Below are 17834 nucleotides of genomic sequence, written 5' to 3'. Positions count from 1 at the left end.
ACTGAGAGTTTTAAGCCTGCAAACTCCCAATGCACTGTGGAGATAAACTCAAGAGTTTTTCTAATAACCTGTGACGCAGTTGCTCATCTGTACGATAAAATCCACCACAAACTGCTTCACTAAGAAGAAAGAATCGAAAACGGACCAAACATTTCTTCTTTTTTTTACTTCAAACACTTTGCTACAACACTAAGAACATAAACCAGCAAATTTATAGACAACTCATTTGGTCTGTTTCAGTCCTCAAAATCAAATCTTCTAGAAATGAGCAAAGAAAATCTGTCAGTGGTGGTAAGATCATCATCATCATCATCTCTCTCACTGAAACACACACACACACACACACAAACACAAAGATGTGGCTCTAAGCTGTAAAGCTGCTTATCTGCAGTCAGCTGCCACAGAACTGCAGGAACACACCACAGCCACCAAAAAAATGCCTGCCGATGTCACCTCTACTGAACACACACACACACACACACACACACACACACACACACACACACACAGCTGAAATGGAACAGCAGGGGTTGGATTCCAGCTCAGGGTGTACTCTCTAAATCTGTGATCTCCCACAGGACTAAAACGCAGCAGGTAGCACCATTAACAAATTAACACGGTCTCCTGTTTTCCTGTAAAGCTGGGCCGGCTGTAAAATTTCCCAGACAGTATAACTCAGCAAGTTTTTAACCCAACAGCTAAACTGTACACACACACTCACACACTAAAACCCAATACTGAATCTTTCTGAGCAATACTGAAATGTATGCAGTGCAGAGTAGCGCCGTAACCATACTGGAATTTCTAACTTTGATACAATACCATGGGGAAAATTTGACATTGAGAGAATACGAGGTAAATTTTTTTCATTGAAAGATAAACAAGGTTGTAACATGACAATGACAGCTGAATGACTGTAGTAAACACGTATATCAAGAGGGCACAACAAGAGGCAGCTGGTACTGGAGTATTGATACTGCAGAAAATGAGTATTAAAACTGTTTAAAATATTCAGAATTGATAAGTATGAATAAACCAACAGTTGTTCAGTCATTGTTAAGTGCTGGCTCCATTCCATTCCATTTTTGTCTGCTTTTTCTGAGCTGGGTCACAGGGCAAAGCACCCTAGACATCCCTCTCCCCAGTGGCGCTTTCCAGCTCCTCCTGGGGGACCCAAAGGCGTTCCCAGGTCAGACAAGATATGTAATCCCTCCATCATGTTCTGGTTCTACCCCAGGGCCTCCTACCAGTGGGACATGCCCAGAACACCTCTAACGGGAGGAGCACAGGAGGCATCCTGATCAGATGCCTGAACCACTCAAGGAGCAGCAGCTCTACCACGAGCTCCCTCAGGATGTCAGTGCTCTTCATCCTATCTCTAAGGCTGAGCCCAGACACCCCACACACAAAACTCATTTATGCCGCTTGTATCCGCAATCTCATTCTGAGTGAGTAATGGATCCAGGTATACAACGTATTTAAGTAGTTGGTTTGGTTCAAAAACCACTTTGAGTCCAAAGTTATGTTTACTGGGGGACCAGTCCCAAATACCAAACATACCCAAGTGTGCCTTTTCTGTTATTACTGTTGGGATAGTAACAGTCCGTCAAGTTATTTTGAGACACTGGGAGAAAACAAAGGCACCAGAACTGAAAGAACAGGTTGGTGCACGGGTGAAAAAGGTATCTTGGAAATGTAGTTTGGTAGAATGAGTGGAGATCGAGAGGAAGGGGCGTCTCCCCTGGGACCAGTGGGAGCCTATTAAAACTGTTCTGTGTTGTCCAGTACCCTGGAAAGAATAACATATGTATGTCCCATACTGAGCCTGTCAAAAACTCAGCTTCTGAGTTTGATATGAGAGTCAGCACCTCCAAGTCTGAGGCCATGGTTCTCTGGTGGAAACCGGTGGATTGCTCCCTCTGGGTTGGGAGGGAGTTACTGCCTTAAGCGAGGGAGTGCAAGTATCTCAGGGGTCTTGTTCACGTGTGAGAGTAGAATAGAGCATGAGATGGGTCAGTGGTTTGGAACGGTGTCTGCAGTGATGTGGGTGCTGTGCTGTACCATCGTGGTGAACGTCCCAACCCTCACGGAATGAGGTCACGGATACAACTGGCTGAAATGAGTTTCCTCCGTGGGGTGGCTGGGCTCAGCCTTAGAGATAGAGTAAGGATCTCGGACATCCGGAGGAAGCTTGGAGTAGAGCTGCTGCTCCTTCATGTCAAAAGGGGTCAGCTGTTTTGGTCATCTGACCAGGATGCCTCTTTGACGCCTCCCATTAGAGGTGCTACAGGCATGTCCCACTGGTAGGAGGCCCCGGGGCAGATCCAGAACACACTGGAGGGATTATATATCTCGTCTGGCCTGGCGCCTTGGGGTCCACCAGGAGGAGCTGGAAAGCATACCTGGGGAGAGGGACATCTAGGCTTTGCTCGGCCTGCTGCCCCTGTGACCCGGCCACAGACAAGCTGATGAACATGGATGGATGGGTAAGAGTTAAATAGTCTAAAATCTATTTTGCTGTTATGTTTACACATTTGAGAAACATATTTTTTGTGAAATAAAAAGGGGCTTAATGGAAAAAAAGTTGTATACCTCCAAGTCAAGCTTTGTAAACAAAACTCAGGTGGCAACTCCAGTATGTTAAACCCACAGCTGTACTCATCACAAAAGGATTTGAATTAACAGCAGAACGTACGACAGCTTTGAAGCAGCATTTTCTTTTAATCAGTTTAACGGAGAAAAGAGACGATGGAACAGAATAAAACCCCAACGCAGTGAGGAAACAAACAGTTGTTGCTCACAGCTGCAGGGCTCTGTCGGCGTGTTTGTGTGTGTGTGAGGTTAACTGGGGTTATCAAGCTTAACGTGGAGTGTCAGCATGTTGACAGTATTAGCAGCAAAGGCTTTCAGATTACTTCTGTCCCAACCAGCAGTTTCAGATTGGGGATGGATTATGTGGTTTACTACAGTGGACTGGCCTGTTGAGTTTCTTTATGTGTATATCTGTTAATTTTCTTATCTGTATATTTCTCCTTCCTGTTTACATTCCTGTGTCTGCTGAGGGGTGACGTGAGAGCACGTAAGCCATGTAATACGCCACTAGTATTTGCATGCAATTTGTGTGTGTGTGTGTGTGTGTGTGTGTGTGTGTGTGTGTGTGTGTGTGTACCTTGACAGGCTCTAATGTAGCAGAAAAAGCATCCTGCAGAGCACAGCAGGCCAACCGCCACATTTCCTCTGTGAACACTGGACCCACTGTGACCAAAATATACCTGGAGAAAGACGGACAACAAGATAAACAACAGTGTTTAGATGAGACAGAGACAGTTCTATCTTTGCCTGTATCTACTTTGTGACTACTTTGTGACAGATTAAACATAGGACTGGGATTGTTTTTTATTTTTGTTACTGTAAACAAGTCCTCCCAAAAATACCAAAACTACTAAGTGAGTCCATCTATCTCTGTGGCGCTTAGTCTCTAACCCAGTGGTTTCTACTGAGGATGTAAATCTTCATATATGTATGTGAGATATTTTTAGTTTCTCTCAGTAATTTCAGAAGACAGCTGGGCACTGTAGTTTTCAGCACATGTTTATCAAACAAGAGGAAAAAGTGACTATGTTGGGGACTATTTTCAGCAGCGGATTAATCCACATTTGGTGCTATAGTGAGTATTTCAGACAACAGGATGGTGTATGTAGGGTTGTTGGATTGTTTTTTGGTATTTTCATCGGCTCAATAGGAGGGAATAGAATAGAGCTGAAAACGTAGAGTCGCTGTTGTGGTGTGGCTTGTCATAAGACCCGCATCAAGTGCTACCTCTAGCACACACTGGATGCGTCGCAGCTTGTAAAAAGACGACCATGCAAACTTTTACAACTCTTACTGAAAGATCTGAACTTCCTCCACCCTTGCATTGCGCTGTGTTGACAGCCCCTAGTTAAACTTGTGTCTCACCTGAAGAGCCAATCTCCACAGCTATGACTCGCCAGGCAATATCTTTTTGACCACTGAATCTATAATGACAGGACTGTGGGTCATTTCGCTCGGGATATTTCTCAACCTCAGCAACAAATCTCTCCTCATCCAGTCTTTGTCACACACGAGACACAGCAACAGCAACAGAGTTCTCTTTATACCACGATGGTATGGAGAGGAGCTGAGCTGCCATAGGTGCAGGAGCTGGAAAAGAGCTGCTAGTAGGTACAAGCAGAGAGCGAGTGGGGAAAAAAAAATGCAAGGCTGGGACTAGGACAGTGGTGTGAAGTATGACACGTGGCATTTGCCGTCGGTGTGTTTTGGCCTTAGGCCCTATTCTTAAAGACAGCAAAGAATTCTTCTTAGACTTACTCAACTCTACCAGCTCAAACTAGGGCTGAACAATTCAGGGATATTATCTAAATGCAATTTTTTTTCAAAAATCAAAGAGTCCTATTGCAATTCAAAATCAAATAATTTTGTATGATGCAATCAGCAACATCATGTATTCTTCTTTCTCCTTTTGTAGCAGCAGCTATTTCAGCTACTGAAATCCGTGATCTATGGAACACACAGAAATAGAGAAGTGTCTCTGTTTCGACATGTATTTCACTGTGGTGACTGATTTATCATTGACTCCCAGAGGACACAAGGAGTTATGTGCTGTCACCTGATGCAGGAGCAGCCCACTCTGGAGATGGTCTCTGCAGGCTCAGACACACAAGCCACCAGAAGCTTGAACAGATCCTTCAACATCAGGTTGATCAGAGACTCGTATCCAATATCTGCAATAAGGGAGGGCAGAAACATACACACACACACACACACACACACAACAACATGACACAGCCTGTTAGCGTACGGGCTAGAGATGGAGCAGCCACAATTTAATTTGACTAAGCGGGGGGGGGGGGGGGGGGGGGGGGGGGGCAGTGGAACAACAAGTCATCAATCATGCTCTACTTCCCCTCGTTGCACAAGCACACACACTGTACATGAGACAAACAGAAAGTCATCAGATTTGTGATTGTGCAAGTTTGAGTTTAGAATATTTTATCACAGATGTGTGTTTCTGAGTTTAAAAAAGAATACAGACTCTACATTCAGTGCTTGTCTTAAATGCCAGTCGGGCAGTTAGCTGGGGTTTGTGTGGAGTAATGTCTGTTTAACTTTTTTGTAATTCAGGGACACTGAGCTCTCCAACATGTTGAGCCATCAAGACATGTTTTTACTGTTGTTTACTCAATCCTGCATTAAGGCCATCAATGAAACTACAAGCACTGAATCTTTAAGTCGGAAAGAGAAACTTGAAGAAATGCTGAGGGCTTAAACTTTCAAAAACCTTTCACATGATAATTGTGCCCCAAACTCTGGCAACACTTCCTGCTCCAGGTGGGCGATTGTACCAACTTTGAATTGTACCGGGTGGAAAATGGAACGTGACGTGATTGTCTTTGTTACACCCAAAAACTCTGAGGTAACCCTTTAAACACACACCCCCCAACCACACACACGGTTGTGTCTCACCTGAGTGTATGAAACTGTTGACGTGCTCCACTACCAGCTCGCAGCACAGACCAATGGCATGTTTGAAATTTGCAGCTGCCACATCCCAGTAGGAGTGGTCGCCGTGGCTACGCTGCAGCCACAGTGACATCACAGGAAGCAGTAGCTGGATGACGGAGAAGATGGCGAACCCTGGACCTGTAGGGAGGAGAAACAGACACAAACACAGACTGTAAGGCTAGGTATGTTTGTCTGTTGTTGACAGAGGCGTTGTCCAAATAGCAGTTTATTCACAAAGCAAACTACAGAAATTGAGCAGAGACAGCTTGAGATGATTGTTCTGGGGGGTGTTTCCCTTTAATTTGGTCTCCGGCAGATGAGGCACAAGGTCATTTCAACTGAGGTCATGTGACTGATTTGGTCATTCAAGAACATTTCACAGTTTGTCTGTAAAACACTCCATGGTTACCTTGTTATTACCTCTACCAAGGAGATTATGTTTTTTTCGCCGGCGTTGGTCTGTTTGTCTGCAACATAACTCAAAAAGTTATGAACGGATTTTGATGAAAAAGGTGGATAATGGGACAAGGAACAGATGATATTGAATTCTGGTGGTGATCGGTTGAAGCAAAAGTGGATAAAATAATAAAAAATCGTCTGACAGCCTCAGCAGCAATTCCAATTTCTGAAAATAGCGCCATCTGGTGGCCGGAAAGCATGTCTTGTTCTACTTGCTAAATATTGTTGTAATTCTAAAGTTGAAATTAATGTTCTGTGTTGGAAAAAAAGAAAGTGAAAAATACAAAAACACATATTATATTCTGTGTTGGTACAAAATAAAAACGAAAGAAATACACCACAGTGTCTCCACGGTGAAGGCATAGTGATACAAATAACCTAATTGTGATGCAGGCTGCACAATCTGATGCAGAGGGGGAGGGAATATCACCTACTTGGCAGAAGTCTGCACTCTCTGAGTGCTTTTCTAGTTGTGTTTAAGATCACTGTCCTGCTCAGTTGTCCTAAAATGGTGAAACAATGTTGTAAAAGTTTCCTACATTGTTCACCTAACAAGGGTGTGAACACCGTCAGACTCTCTCAAGCCCTCACATGTCTCTACATGTGTCTGTGAGTTACCTGGCACGGTGGTGACTTCTCTGAGCAGAGTGAAGAGCAGCTCCAGCGTCGGAGGTTGGTGTTGGCGAGGACAGTTTGACACGGCTGCTGTGAGCTGCTCCAGCAACAAAATCCACACCTGGATCAGACCTGTAGGGCAGAAAGTACAGCCACACACAGCTGGGGTTAGAGAGATAGTGGAGGGAGAGTTAGAGGGGAACACAGAGGATCAGAAAGCACAAAGGCAAAAAACAACTCATGAGGACGACGATGAAAGAAAAGACTTTACCTGTGTCATCGTCAAACTCCTGCAGGACACAGTCCATCCCATCCTCAGTGCTGATTGAGCGTTCCTGGGATCTCATTGGCAGGCTGGCGAGTCGCGCCCCCAGGAACACCGGCTTGGACTGCATCTTGTAGATCTTTGCCAAAAGCTGTCAATCAAACACTTCGTTAAGTTAGAGGGAAGAAGGGGAACGAGTATCTGCACGTATGCTTCTGCTTTCTGTGGCTACTCAATGAATATTTACACAAACAATGTCTACAATACTGTAGATTGTGTTATTATGTCGGTTACTGGGACTGTCTACAGAGCAAAACATGCTACTGGTGTAGTTTCTCAATGGAATATTAAAGGGGCACAAAGGATCCCTGATTAAAAAGCTTTAATTTTTTAATTTGAAAGTCTTCAGTTTTAAAAGTATGACAGGAAAATTGTTTTTTTACATTTAATACCCTGATAAGTGCATAACCGTAATAGGAAGTTTCTACCTGCGAACATTTGCGGAGATAGTCAAGAGCAGGCAGGCAGAGGTCAGTGGAGCTGTAACCTGATGCATTGACACAGTCTCCAATCTCCTTATAGTCCACCTCCCCTACACGCAGACAGACAACCACACAGGAAATAATAATTTGGTAATAAATAAATAAGTAAATAAATAATTTTTGTTACTGTGCAAAGTGACGACCGACCCAAACGAAACAAGGTCTTTGACTTGTTTATGATGAAAAATGTGGGAAAATTATAAAAAAAATCACAATCACAAAAATCACAACACTGATTAAGCAGTGTTTTGCCGCTGGCCTATCAAACATTAAATGTGAAGTTTTTGCAGAAACCTTAGAAAAGCCTGCACAAAGAAAATTAGTGAATTTACATGCATACAAATCACCTCCCCTTGAAAATGGAAAAAAAAAAAAAAAAAATAGCATGTACATGTGAGACAAACCTAGTCCTTTGACGAACTTCATGAGACACATGATGTAGTCGGTGGCAGCATTTGCAAAAACTTGGATGTTGTCAGTGTTGATAAAGGCCTCAAAGACATCGAACACTGGAGCCTGGGACTTCCCTGGAGGAGAGAAGGAGAGGGAGGGATGGACGGAAGGATGAGAAAGGGGAAACAAAGGGGAAAGGGAGCAAAGACAGAGTTAAGGAAGGCGAGAAAGAAGGATTGGGGCATGGAGGATGGAAGGAACAGACAACTTTCAGAACTTTCAGATGATAACCTTCAGGAATTATTTTTTAATAAACTGCATGTGTATTGGTTTGGAACAGAGGCTGTCAGACGTACCCATGGAGTACTCTCCCAGCAGGTAGTCTTTGGTGTCAGTCTTGTTGCTGTGGACGGTCCTTAGAGCGCTGAACAGAGGCCTCCATCCTGACAGGATCTGAGGAGAGCACATCTCCACCAGCTCGCCTATTGATGTGATGACCTGCAGAGAGACCAGCAGAGAAACATCTTCTAAACTGCACGGCAGAATAAAGGAGACTGACTTATTGGCTTGTTTATTGATTGATGCAATTAACTTATAAAAGAATGAGGACAGATGTTAAGAGGTTTGACTCCACCTGGTCCTGTACGTCCTCGTCACACAGCTCCAGCTGCATGATGTGCTCAAAGGGCCTGAACAGCGCCTCATTAAAGTGGAAGTGTGGAAGCTCCGCCCAGGTCGTCAGCACCTCCGTCAGAACATCATGGATGAAGGAAACGGCCTTCTGGGATACATGGCGCTCTTTGTGACATGCCGCCTAGGAGGAGCAAAAATTGAGTTATTGGAACAGTGTAAATGACACTTAACAACAGCAACACTCCCTTTGAAGTCCCCTACCTCCACCAGATGTGGGGCCACCACGCTCCAGGCCCTCATCATGTGGAGCAGAGGTCGGTTCTTGTTCCTGACGATCCTCAGCATGCCCTCGCCAAGACGGAAGAGATGGAGAGCACTGCGTCGTTCCAGTGTCGACTTGGCTTCTCCTACAGACACAGAGGGGACATCAGGCTCTGATTGGGCTTTATTCCCGTCTTTTTTTGTTTCCTACATGTGTGGGACTTTGTGTTAGTGACTGTGTCGTTATTAGGACCAAATGGCCAACAAAAAATAGAGAGACGAAAAAAGCCACTAAGTAAGAAGAGGCCCTAATTTCACTTCTTGACTTTCGATAGATTACAATTTTGGTTTAATTGAGTTTAATGTTAGAATAATGGTCACTTTAGCAGACGTCTATGTTCACCTCATGTAGCCCTTTAAGGCTCAGTATACACTGTGCTATTTTGGGTTGTTCCAGATAAAAGATGACCAACACGAAAGAAACGTGGCGATATCTTTGGTTGTGGCTCTTTAACGGTGAAAGATTTAAGAATGGTCTTGCGATCAAAGACAGCCTGGGATAAAATTCTGACCGTCAGAAATTTGGGATGACCATCTCACTGTGTGACTGCTGTTACGACCTACGTCTACTAACCAAATGACAGAAATACAGCATGAAATGAAGCACTTATCAGCGTGACAATGCTAAATGCTAGTAGATGCTAATAAATACACTTCAAGCTCTTGTTGCAAAAGTGGCATGCCAAATTGGCCTCTTTTAACCAGCCACAACCGCATCCACATCCTCCTCCTCTTCACTTTTCTGACACACATAAATGCCACTATAGCAAGGGCTCGATTTATATTAGTTTTCATTATTCTCTTACCACTACAGCAGCGTAGATAGATGATGATGTTTTGTCCTTGTGTATTGACACTGATGGACGTACGGTGTTGCCTGCAACTCTGTAGGCATTGTTGTCATCCATCACACTTGATGTTGTAACCAAGTTTATTAGATCCATTTTTGACCATTTCAAACTAAAAATAACGAAACGAAAATAACACCGCAGTTTTCTCCTTAACTAATAATCAACTGTTATTTCCTACAACAAACAAATGTACCCGGAAACCTCAGGTTTTGAGAGCCAGATGATCTCAAAATGCATTAAACTGTACGGTTACTTGTGACGACTAAGGTCATAGTTATAAGTTAAGTAATGAGTGTACTCAGTGAGGCAGTGAAGTGAAGGCTGTGTGTGTACCTGGCATTGCCAGTGAATAGTCTCCAGTCTCAGTAACAGAGTCGAACAGCTGAGACTGAGAAGCTTTCCTCAGCTGCTGCAGGAAGCCGACCAGACCGACCAGGTTCAGCTTCGTAGCTGCTTCTTCAAACAACCTGGAACACACAAACACAGACACACACACACACACACACACACACACACACATGTTTCATTACATCTATGTGACTATCTACATTACATATGTAAATAAATAGATCACAGATTCTAAACAGCTTGTAAAGAATAGGTTAAAAACCACAGTGAATATTCAGAGTGCAGAGGAACGAAGCTTTGAGGCAGAAATGCAGCGGTGTTGCCCTTTAAGCTGGCTGTTTTTGGGACAGCCCCGTGCAGAGGAGTATTTACTATGTTTTGGCACCACTTTCAGCTTGTAAATGTGTTCGGTCCATCTGCTACGAAAGATCAGAGGGAACATTTTTTTTTTATTTGCTCCTAAAAGCAGCCTAGATAACTGGTTACATAAGAGATGATCCTTGAAATAAACACAGTTTATTCCCTGGTTGTGCCAAACTTAAATAAGTGCAGGACTGTTGGCACGCACACTTATACACACGCAACTGTATATCTGTACTTGTGAGGACTCTTGCATTTACCTAAACCTAATTCTCAATTTAACTGTGACACAGTCAGATGGCTCTGTGCTGCTGCTGCCATCTTGTGGCTGTTATAAAAAGTCAAGGTTATTCAGGGCTGCAGCACCTCCTGTCGAGCACCAAGTGTCAGGGAAATGAGATTTTGAAAGATAAATTCATCAAGAGTCAACGTCATGCTGGCTGCGAATTTAAATAGCTGATAACAAGGACACAGCTGACGTGTCACCAGTGTGTTGCTGCACTGAGCTGGGAGCAGGTAGCAATTATTTCTGCATGTCTCCACACTGTGCATCCTTTATTTAGTCTGAGATGTACTTAGAGAGACTGTTAGAGTTGGGGGTAAATATAACTGTTGTTATGATAGTGTTTATTCTATACATGCTATATGTATTGTTTTGTGTTTTTGCATTTTCCTCAAATTTAATAAAACTTACTTTTAACAATTATATTGATTTAATTATCTTTAATAGTAAAAATTTGTAGAAAAATACCTTAATTTGTGCCTGACATTAACAACCTGATATAATGTGTTGAATTTAAAAATATAGATTTAATATCGACTTTAAAATGACTGAGAACATGCCCTGAAATAGGTGGTTTGTTGACGTTGCTTCATGTTGGGTCTGTACGTTAAGTCTTGTCTCCTCTGCAAAGTGTGTTTCTGATGATGAAACACATTTCTCCCTCTGTTTTCTCTTATAAAAAAGAAAACAGATGAACATTTAAAGGACAAATGCAAATTAAATAACTGTTGTAAAATCTAAATTGTGTGATGTGATTGAGATGTCTGTAATGGGCAGTGTTGGGGAGAGGTGAACTACTTGTAATTAAACTAAAGTAGTTCAACTACATGTTGCAGTAGCTTGCTAGTAGCACAACAACCTACATTCATATTTGCACTGTGATTCATGTAGTTGAATTACATATTTGCACTATTTGTGTAGTTACTACTGAAAATACAAACAGTTTAAGACCATTAAAGGAAAAATAACTATCACTATTTTTTATTTTAACATTGCTTCTTTACTGTAAATGCACCGCTTCGAACACAATTGGTCATGAGTACTGTTTGTTCCTATTTATTAAAAAACAATGAGAAAACCGTTGCTTACTATACTATTTCACAAGTTACCTGGCTAATACTGCTCGGTGCAATCCCTCCACCTGGACTCTGGTTACTGTAAGGCAGGTGTCTGACTGGTGGACATTGTATACAAAATATTGTTTTACTTTTTAGTGTGTGTATGACCTGTGAACAAGTGGCATGTGACTTTTTTGTATTATCGTTAAAATAATCTCATATCAACTTGAACATGTCAATTTGATCTTTTTTTTTTTTTTTTTATAAATAGTCAGAGCTACTTTGTCTAAGTACCTTTAGTTAACCAAACTAGATTTCTCTTTGCAGTAGTTAAAGGTCTTTCAGTGTGTAGTAACTGGTGATTTGCAAAGCCTATCCCAGCTGACACTGGGTGAGAGGCAGGGTTCACCCTGGACAGGACAAACTCCGCACACTACCTTTTAGTACCAGGTCTGTGTGCTAGAAGAGGTACCAAAAATGGTAACGGTTAAGAACAGCTCCATTAGTACCATCCACAACTTTTTGCAGTGGAAACTGAAAAAAAGCATACCGAATTGAACTGAAGCGTACCGTACTGCTCAGTGGAAACAGGGCTATGTGTCAGCCCTGTGATAGTCTGGTGACCTGTCCAGGGTGTACCCTGCCTCTTGCCCAGTGTCAGCTGGGATAGGCTCCAGAACCCCCGCGACCCCCAACAGGATAAGCAGTCATGGCAAATGAATGAATATATGAACCATGGCTAAAATAAATATTCACTCTTGTATGATTAAAGAGATAAATCTGTGGTATTTATTCAATGTGATATCAGTACCTGTCAGCCTGTGTTGACAGCGTACACACAGCCTTGGCAGCACTGGTCCCAGTCATCAGGCTACCACTCTTCAGGTCCAGACCGCGGCCTCTGCTGCTCTCCCTCAGCAGCTCCTGGATGGACAGAGGCTGGATGACCGGCTGGCTGAGGCCCAGCTCCGAGGCCTCCGGGCTGTGCTCGCAGCTCAGCTCCAGCCCCAGGTCCACGCCAACTGGCTGCTGGCTCTGCTGGGTGATGGTGGTCAGAGAGGAGGACTGTGAGGAGCTGTCGCTGAAGTGGGTGTGCTCCAGTGAACTGATGTACTCTGTCACCCTGAGAGAGTGGGGGCGAAAAGGGAGGGAGAGAATAAGGAGGTAAAGGAGGTGAAACAGAAAAGTGCTGTTTCTCTTCCTGAAAATGTAATCTTCCTATTGTTGTAGAAATATATAAAACTATCTCAAAGCTTTTGTATTTTTCAAAGCCTATAAGAAAATGTTAATATCAAACTCATAACAGGGAATTCTACTCCTTCCAATCATCCCTAGAGTTTTTATAAACTCAGATAGTATAATTGGAAAGAGGAAAGCAAGAAACAAACATCAAATGGACTCCAGGTTTTTTGTTTAATAAGACAGACCTGGTGAAAATTGGGTAGCAGCGAGCATCGCCGTGCACCACACAGGGGAGCACAGTCCAATAGATTGTGAATTTAAGTAATAATTGGCCGAAACAGATAAGCTGATCAGTGCAGCATGTTACAGCAGTATCTGTGTTTGTGTGTGTTTACCTGAAGACATGAGGCCAGCAGTCGTGGTTGTGGCTGCCCATCTCCAGACCTACGTTCAGGATGGCGTCCATGCACAGCACATGAGCCGTGTGGAGGCGAACTCCCTGAGGACGGCCGATCTGCTCCAGGCGCTGCTCGACACGCTGCTTCACTGGACACAGACAAACACACATCCAGATATATGACATACACATAGTCAAAGGTCACAAACAGCAACACTCAAAGTTTAAATCTTCTCAACCTTTTCAGGGACAGTTTGGATTTTCTGTATGGGGTACTCATCCATAGCCAGTGTATTACATACAGTAGATGTCAGTTGGCACACCCCAACTGGAGAAGCAGCAGGAGTCCAACATGGAAGCTAAGCAACATACTACTGTGGAGAGGGGTCAGTTTAAGTGTATGCTATATTGAAAGTCCACTTTTCCTTTCTGTCAGACAACCTGTTCAGACGGGGAAGCTGTTTACAGCTTCAGTTCTCCACCTCTGCTCTTGTTACAGCCACCAGACTCCATTAACAAAACGAGTCATTTAAGCTTGCTGAACACACTAGCTGCTGGTCTACCACTGCCTCCATCGGTGAGTTAGTTTGTGTTGTTCTGTTGTGTTGTGTGACTTTGGTGAATCAAAATTAACCCTGTTAAATGCCAAAGTCACACGATAACACAAGCAAAATAGCTGTTTAAAGTGAGCAGCTCCTGTGTTCAGCCATGTTAAAATCACTGTTTTTCTAAATGGAGTCTGGCTTTGAAGAGAGCAATAGAACGGCTTTATTTTCCCATTGGAAATCCCTGTCTGACATTAAGGCAAGGCAGTGAAAATATTCTTGATATAGTGTGCACTTAAATTGTTAATTTTTTTTTTGGGTGGGACTTTTTTAGGTGGCTTAAATATGTTTTCTTGCTACCCATCCACAGCAGTAGAGTGCTTAGATTCCATGTCGGACTCCATCCTGCTTCTCCAAACTGGGGGTGTGCCAACTGACATTTACTGCACATAATGTACTGTCTATGGATAAGTGCTCCATACAACCAGACATCAACAAAATCTGAACTATCCCTTTAATATATGCTGCATGCAACACATGGAGATAGCTGATATCATTAAAAGCTTGTCTAAATTTCAACATTGATCCTTGTTTCAAAAATATAGGGGATTGTAAAAGTTGAGCGAAGAGATGGGGCTGTAGTTCCCACAGCTGTCACTAGGTGTCACTAAAGGCTTATTTTTCGCTCATGGTAACTCACTGGAAAGTCTGGATCAGAGTCTAGGCATGTATTAATGGTACCAGTGTTATTTTTTTTTATCAAACATGCTATTGTTCAAAATGATATTTACCTTGGCTTTAAAATAACAGAAAAAAAATCATTCAGGATTTCTTTATGTTTGAGCTGTTAGATATTAATTATTTGTGCAAAGCCAACGCTGTCGACTCAAATCTGTGTTCTGTTTGTTTTATTGTGTATGAGCGTGCATGTGAGTGTATTCTTTAGCTGCTAGTCTCAGTACCTTGCGTGATGGCGTCTCCCATCTCTCCCACCTCCTTCTCCTCCTTCTCTTCCTGCACACACGAGGCCGCAGCCATCTGGGCTAATGCTGAGGCACAGTTGGCAGCCACACCTGATGGCACACACAAACACACACACACGAGTTGAGTATCATTAATTTTCTCATCGTAAAAATCACATCACTGTGCAGTGAAAACGTCACTCTCAGTTCTCATCCAAAACTTTGACTCCACTAATGAGACAATTCAAAGATTTATACACAGCATGTCTGGGTTCTCATCTCCTTTGGGTGCATTTCACTTCTAACTGGACCATCCCTCCCCACATACTGTCCTCTCTCCACAGTTTAGCGTGTGCACCATGTGTTCATTCATATTCATTAATGCTTCTGTGCTGATAATTTCTATCAGTTTTCATGGCCAGTCGGGGGTGTTGTAAAAATGTATTTCCCCTGATAGTCTCTTTACAACCTGCAGTTAACAGTTGATGAAAACCTTAACCTCTCTGTTAGCCTCCAGTGGAGCCGCTGAGTGTCCAACAGGTTCAGGATGCTACTGGGCAGCTGTGTTTATTAACTAAAGCAATACATATTTCACATATTTCAACATATTGTACCACAGTAGCCACAACTATAACGATAATATTATTACTTTCATTAATGTTGTTGTAAGCTACTGTCATCACCGTCTGTCCTGCATCTCTCTCTCTGTCTCTCTTTCTGTCTCATTGTGTCATACGGATTACTGTCAATTTATTATGCTGATCTGTTCTGTACGACATCTATTGCACGTCTGTCCATCCTGGAAGAGGGATCCCTCCTCAGTTGCTCTTCCTGAGGTTTCTACCGTTTTTTTTCCCCCCGTTAAAGGGGTTTTTTTGGGGAGTTTTTCCTTATCCGCTGTGAGGGTCCAAAGGACAGAGGGATGTTGTATGCTGTAAAGCCCTGTGAGGCAAATTGTGATTTGTGATATTGGGCTTTATAAATAAAATTGATTGAATTGACTGAATTGACATTCGATTCATTTAAAGCTTGGCAAAACCTTTCCTGGATGAATACATTTGGAAGGAAATCTATATCCCGCACAATCCGTAGAATTATGTTAGCCTTTATGTTACATACTGCATGTTTTAAAATCACCAGAAATATTTAATGTGCTTCACAACAGCAGCAGTCGGCCATAATGCTCACTTTGCCACCATTTATCCAGCCCAGTGGATTGTTAAATCAACAGTCAGCAGGCTGAAATGTTAATTTCATTTTTGTTTGATAAAATATTAATCACCATTAAGTTCTCTGACCAGCTGCCAACGGCAAGCAAAGAAGCAAATTCCAGATGTCCTCTGTTATTTTTCACACTGAAAGTATTTAATAGAGCAATTATTTTACTCTTTGTGCCACTCTGCCACTTTCTGTTACAACATACAGCACAGCATATTGTGTATTTATAATCAGTTCAGGTTCATTTCTCTCAGTTTAATCAAAACAGAGATGACTGATGTTCTGCACATTTGTACACTCCAGGGGGGATGGGCTTAATTTTGTGTCAAAACCAAACTACCGACATTTGCACTTCATCTGTGTGATAGTTAATGTACTTTACTGTGACTTTAGAGGCTGCCAGAAGAGTTGTTAAATAATATCAAAAGACCCTGCATACCTTTACAGATGCTCTCAATTATTCTGGCTAATTAGACCTCTGTTCAAGTTGTAACTGGGTGGATATATGCTGGGAATCACATGGGGTTCATTAACACCATATACTAGAAAGAAAATCAACAGGGGCACGTTCAGTGTGAGAACTGTGTGCACCGTTTATAGTTTCTGGGTTAAGCAACAAACAGTGTGAAACAGTGTGCGACAGACTTTGAGGTAGGTCTTCTACGACTTTATAAATCCTGCTGTATTGAAAAGGCAGTTCTATTGCATAACACAACACACACAACAGGTTATTCAACACACCAATCTTAACCTCATGACAGCCCCTGCCCCCTGGCCCTCTCCACTTCATCTCCATCTTGTGCATTTCTGTGGAGAGCTTGTTGTGTTAAGGACCATCCCAAACTGGTTACTGTGGAGTCGAAGTGGACAATAAAACCTTCCAACAGCCAGTCCGCCCTGGGGCTGACTTCCTACTCATCCACTATAATGCAGAAAACATCATATACATTTAAGGATTGTCTTGTTTTCACCTAATTTTACAGTTGGTGCTAATTATTTCATGGATCTTATGCGATTACAGGAAGCCTGTATGTGACAACAGATGAATGAGCAAGGTGTCTGTGTGCTGTAAGGGGGACACATCTCCGCAATTAACTATTGGTTAGGGGTGGGTTTGGGAAGAGGTTGTACTGTAAGCTGCCGTGACCTAACAAAAAAAAATAGGAAACTGAGGGAAGGGTCAATCTGTGGCACACCCAATGAGCTCTAAGGGCCACGACAATGTCAGGCCATTGATGAGCGTCTGTCTCTCTAGTTTGTGTGGTGTGTCCCGCACCATTGGCACTAGTGGGGCATTTACAGCTTTTTTCCGGCTGATTCAGCATGTTGAATCCGTGTCAGAGACAGCAGAGCCCATCGGTGAAAGAAAAAAATCTGATTGGCACTTCAGCTCAGTGTAAGAAAGGAGAAACGGAAGTGAGGAAAGTAAACAAACGGCTAAAATAAGGAGGGGATGAGACTGGAAAAACTGAAAGAGCTCTTTAGCAGAAATGGTTTATAATTGTGTTAATGTTTGCTAGCGCATGGTAATTAACATTTGTTCTTTCAACAACAGGTTGTGTTGTTAATGTGCTAACTGGCTAACTAGCATCATGAATCTGTCCTGTCTGTGTTCCAGTTTCCATTTTTGAAGGACATATACACCACTGCTGTATGCTGCGATGGAGAGTTATTTCCTCCCGCGCAGAATGTAGGTACTAGCTGGCCATTGTCTTTGAGTGCAACTTTTGCCGAGACACGGGCGATGTAAGGCGACGCAACAGTCGGCCTTCGTCGTCACTAGTTCTTTGATGTCTGTTTGGTGTGTCTGAGCCTTAAGAGGTCAAATCAGCCAAAACAAGTGTGGTTAACCACAGAC

General features: G+C 42.8%; 1 protein-coding gene across 4 annotated transcripts in view; it reads right to left on the bottom strand.

Annotated features, from left to right (window-relative positions):
- The window catches only part of arfgef3 (ARFGEF family member 3), a 73057-nt gene that overhangs the window by 17362 nt on the left and 37861 nt on the right, over window positions 1-17834 (bottom strand). For all 4 annotated transcript variants that reach the window (XM_033612957.2, XM_078160997.1, XM_078160996.1 and 1 more), the window contains 14 exons: window positions 14759-14869; window positions 13250-13400; window positions 12484-12795; window positions 9957-10090; window positions 8713-8858; window positions 8453-8632; window positions 8175-8316; window positions 7830-7952; window positions 7372-7475; window positions 6890-7034; window positions 6622-6750; window positions 5506-5682; window positions 4649-4763; window positions 3170-3272 (listed from right to left, as the gene is read on the bottom strand). In XM_033612957.2, the coding sequence (XP_033468848.2) occupies window positions 3170-3272; window positions 4649-4763; window positions 5506-5682; window positions 6622-6750; window positions 6890-7034; window positions 7372-7475; window positions 7830-7952; window positions 8175-8316; window positions 8453-8632; window positions 8713-8858; window positions 9957-10090; window positions 12484-12795; window positions 13250-13400; window positions 14759-14869 (2072 nt within the window). The remainder of the gene's footprint in view (window positions 1-3169; window positions 3273-4648; window positions 4764-5505; window positions 5683-6621; window positions 6751-6889; window positions 7035-7371; window positions 7476-7829; window positions 7953-8174; window positions 8317-8452; window positions 8633-8712; window positions 8859-9956; window positions 10091-12483; window positions 12796-13249; window positions 13401-14758; window positions 14870-17834) is intronic.

Source organism: Epinephelus lanceolatus, chromosome 17, assembly GCF_041903045.1.
Source record: "Epinephelus lanceolatus isolate andai-2023 chromosome 17, ASM4190304v1, whole genome shotgun sequence".
NCBI classification, from domain to species: domain Eukaryota; kingdom Metazoa; phylum Chordata; class Actinopteri; order Perciformes; family Serranidae; genus Epinephelus; species Epinephelus lanceolatus.
The sequence above is the reverse complement of the archived record's forward strand: the minus strand, read 5'-3'. Positions and strand labels throughout refer to the sequence as shown.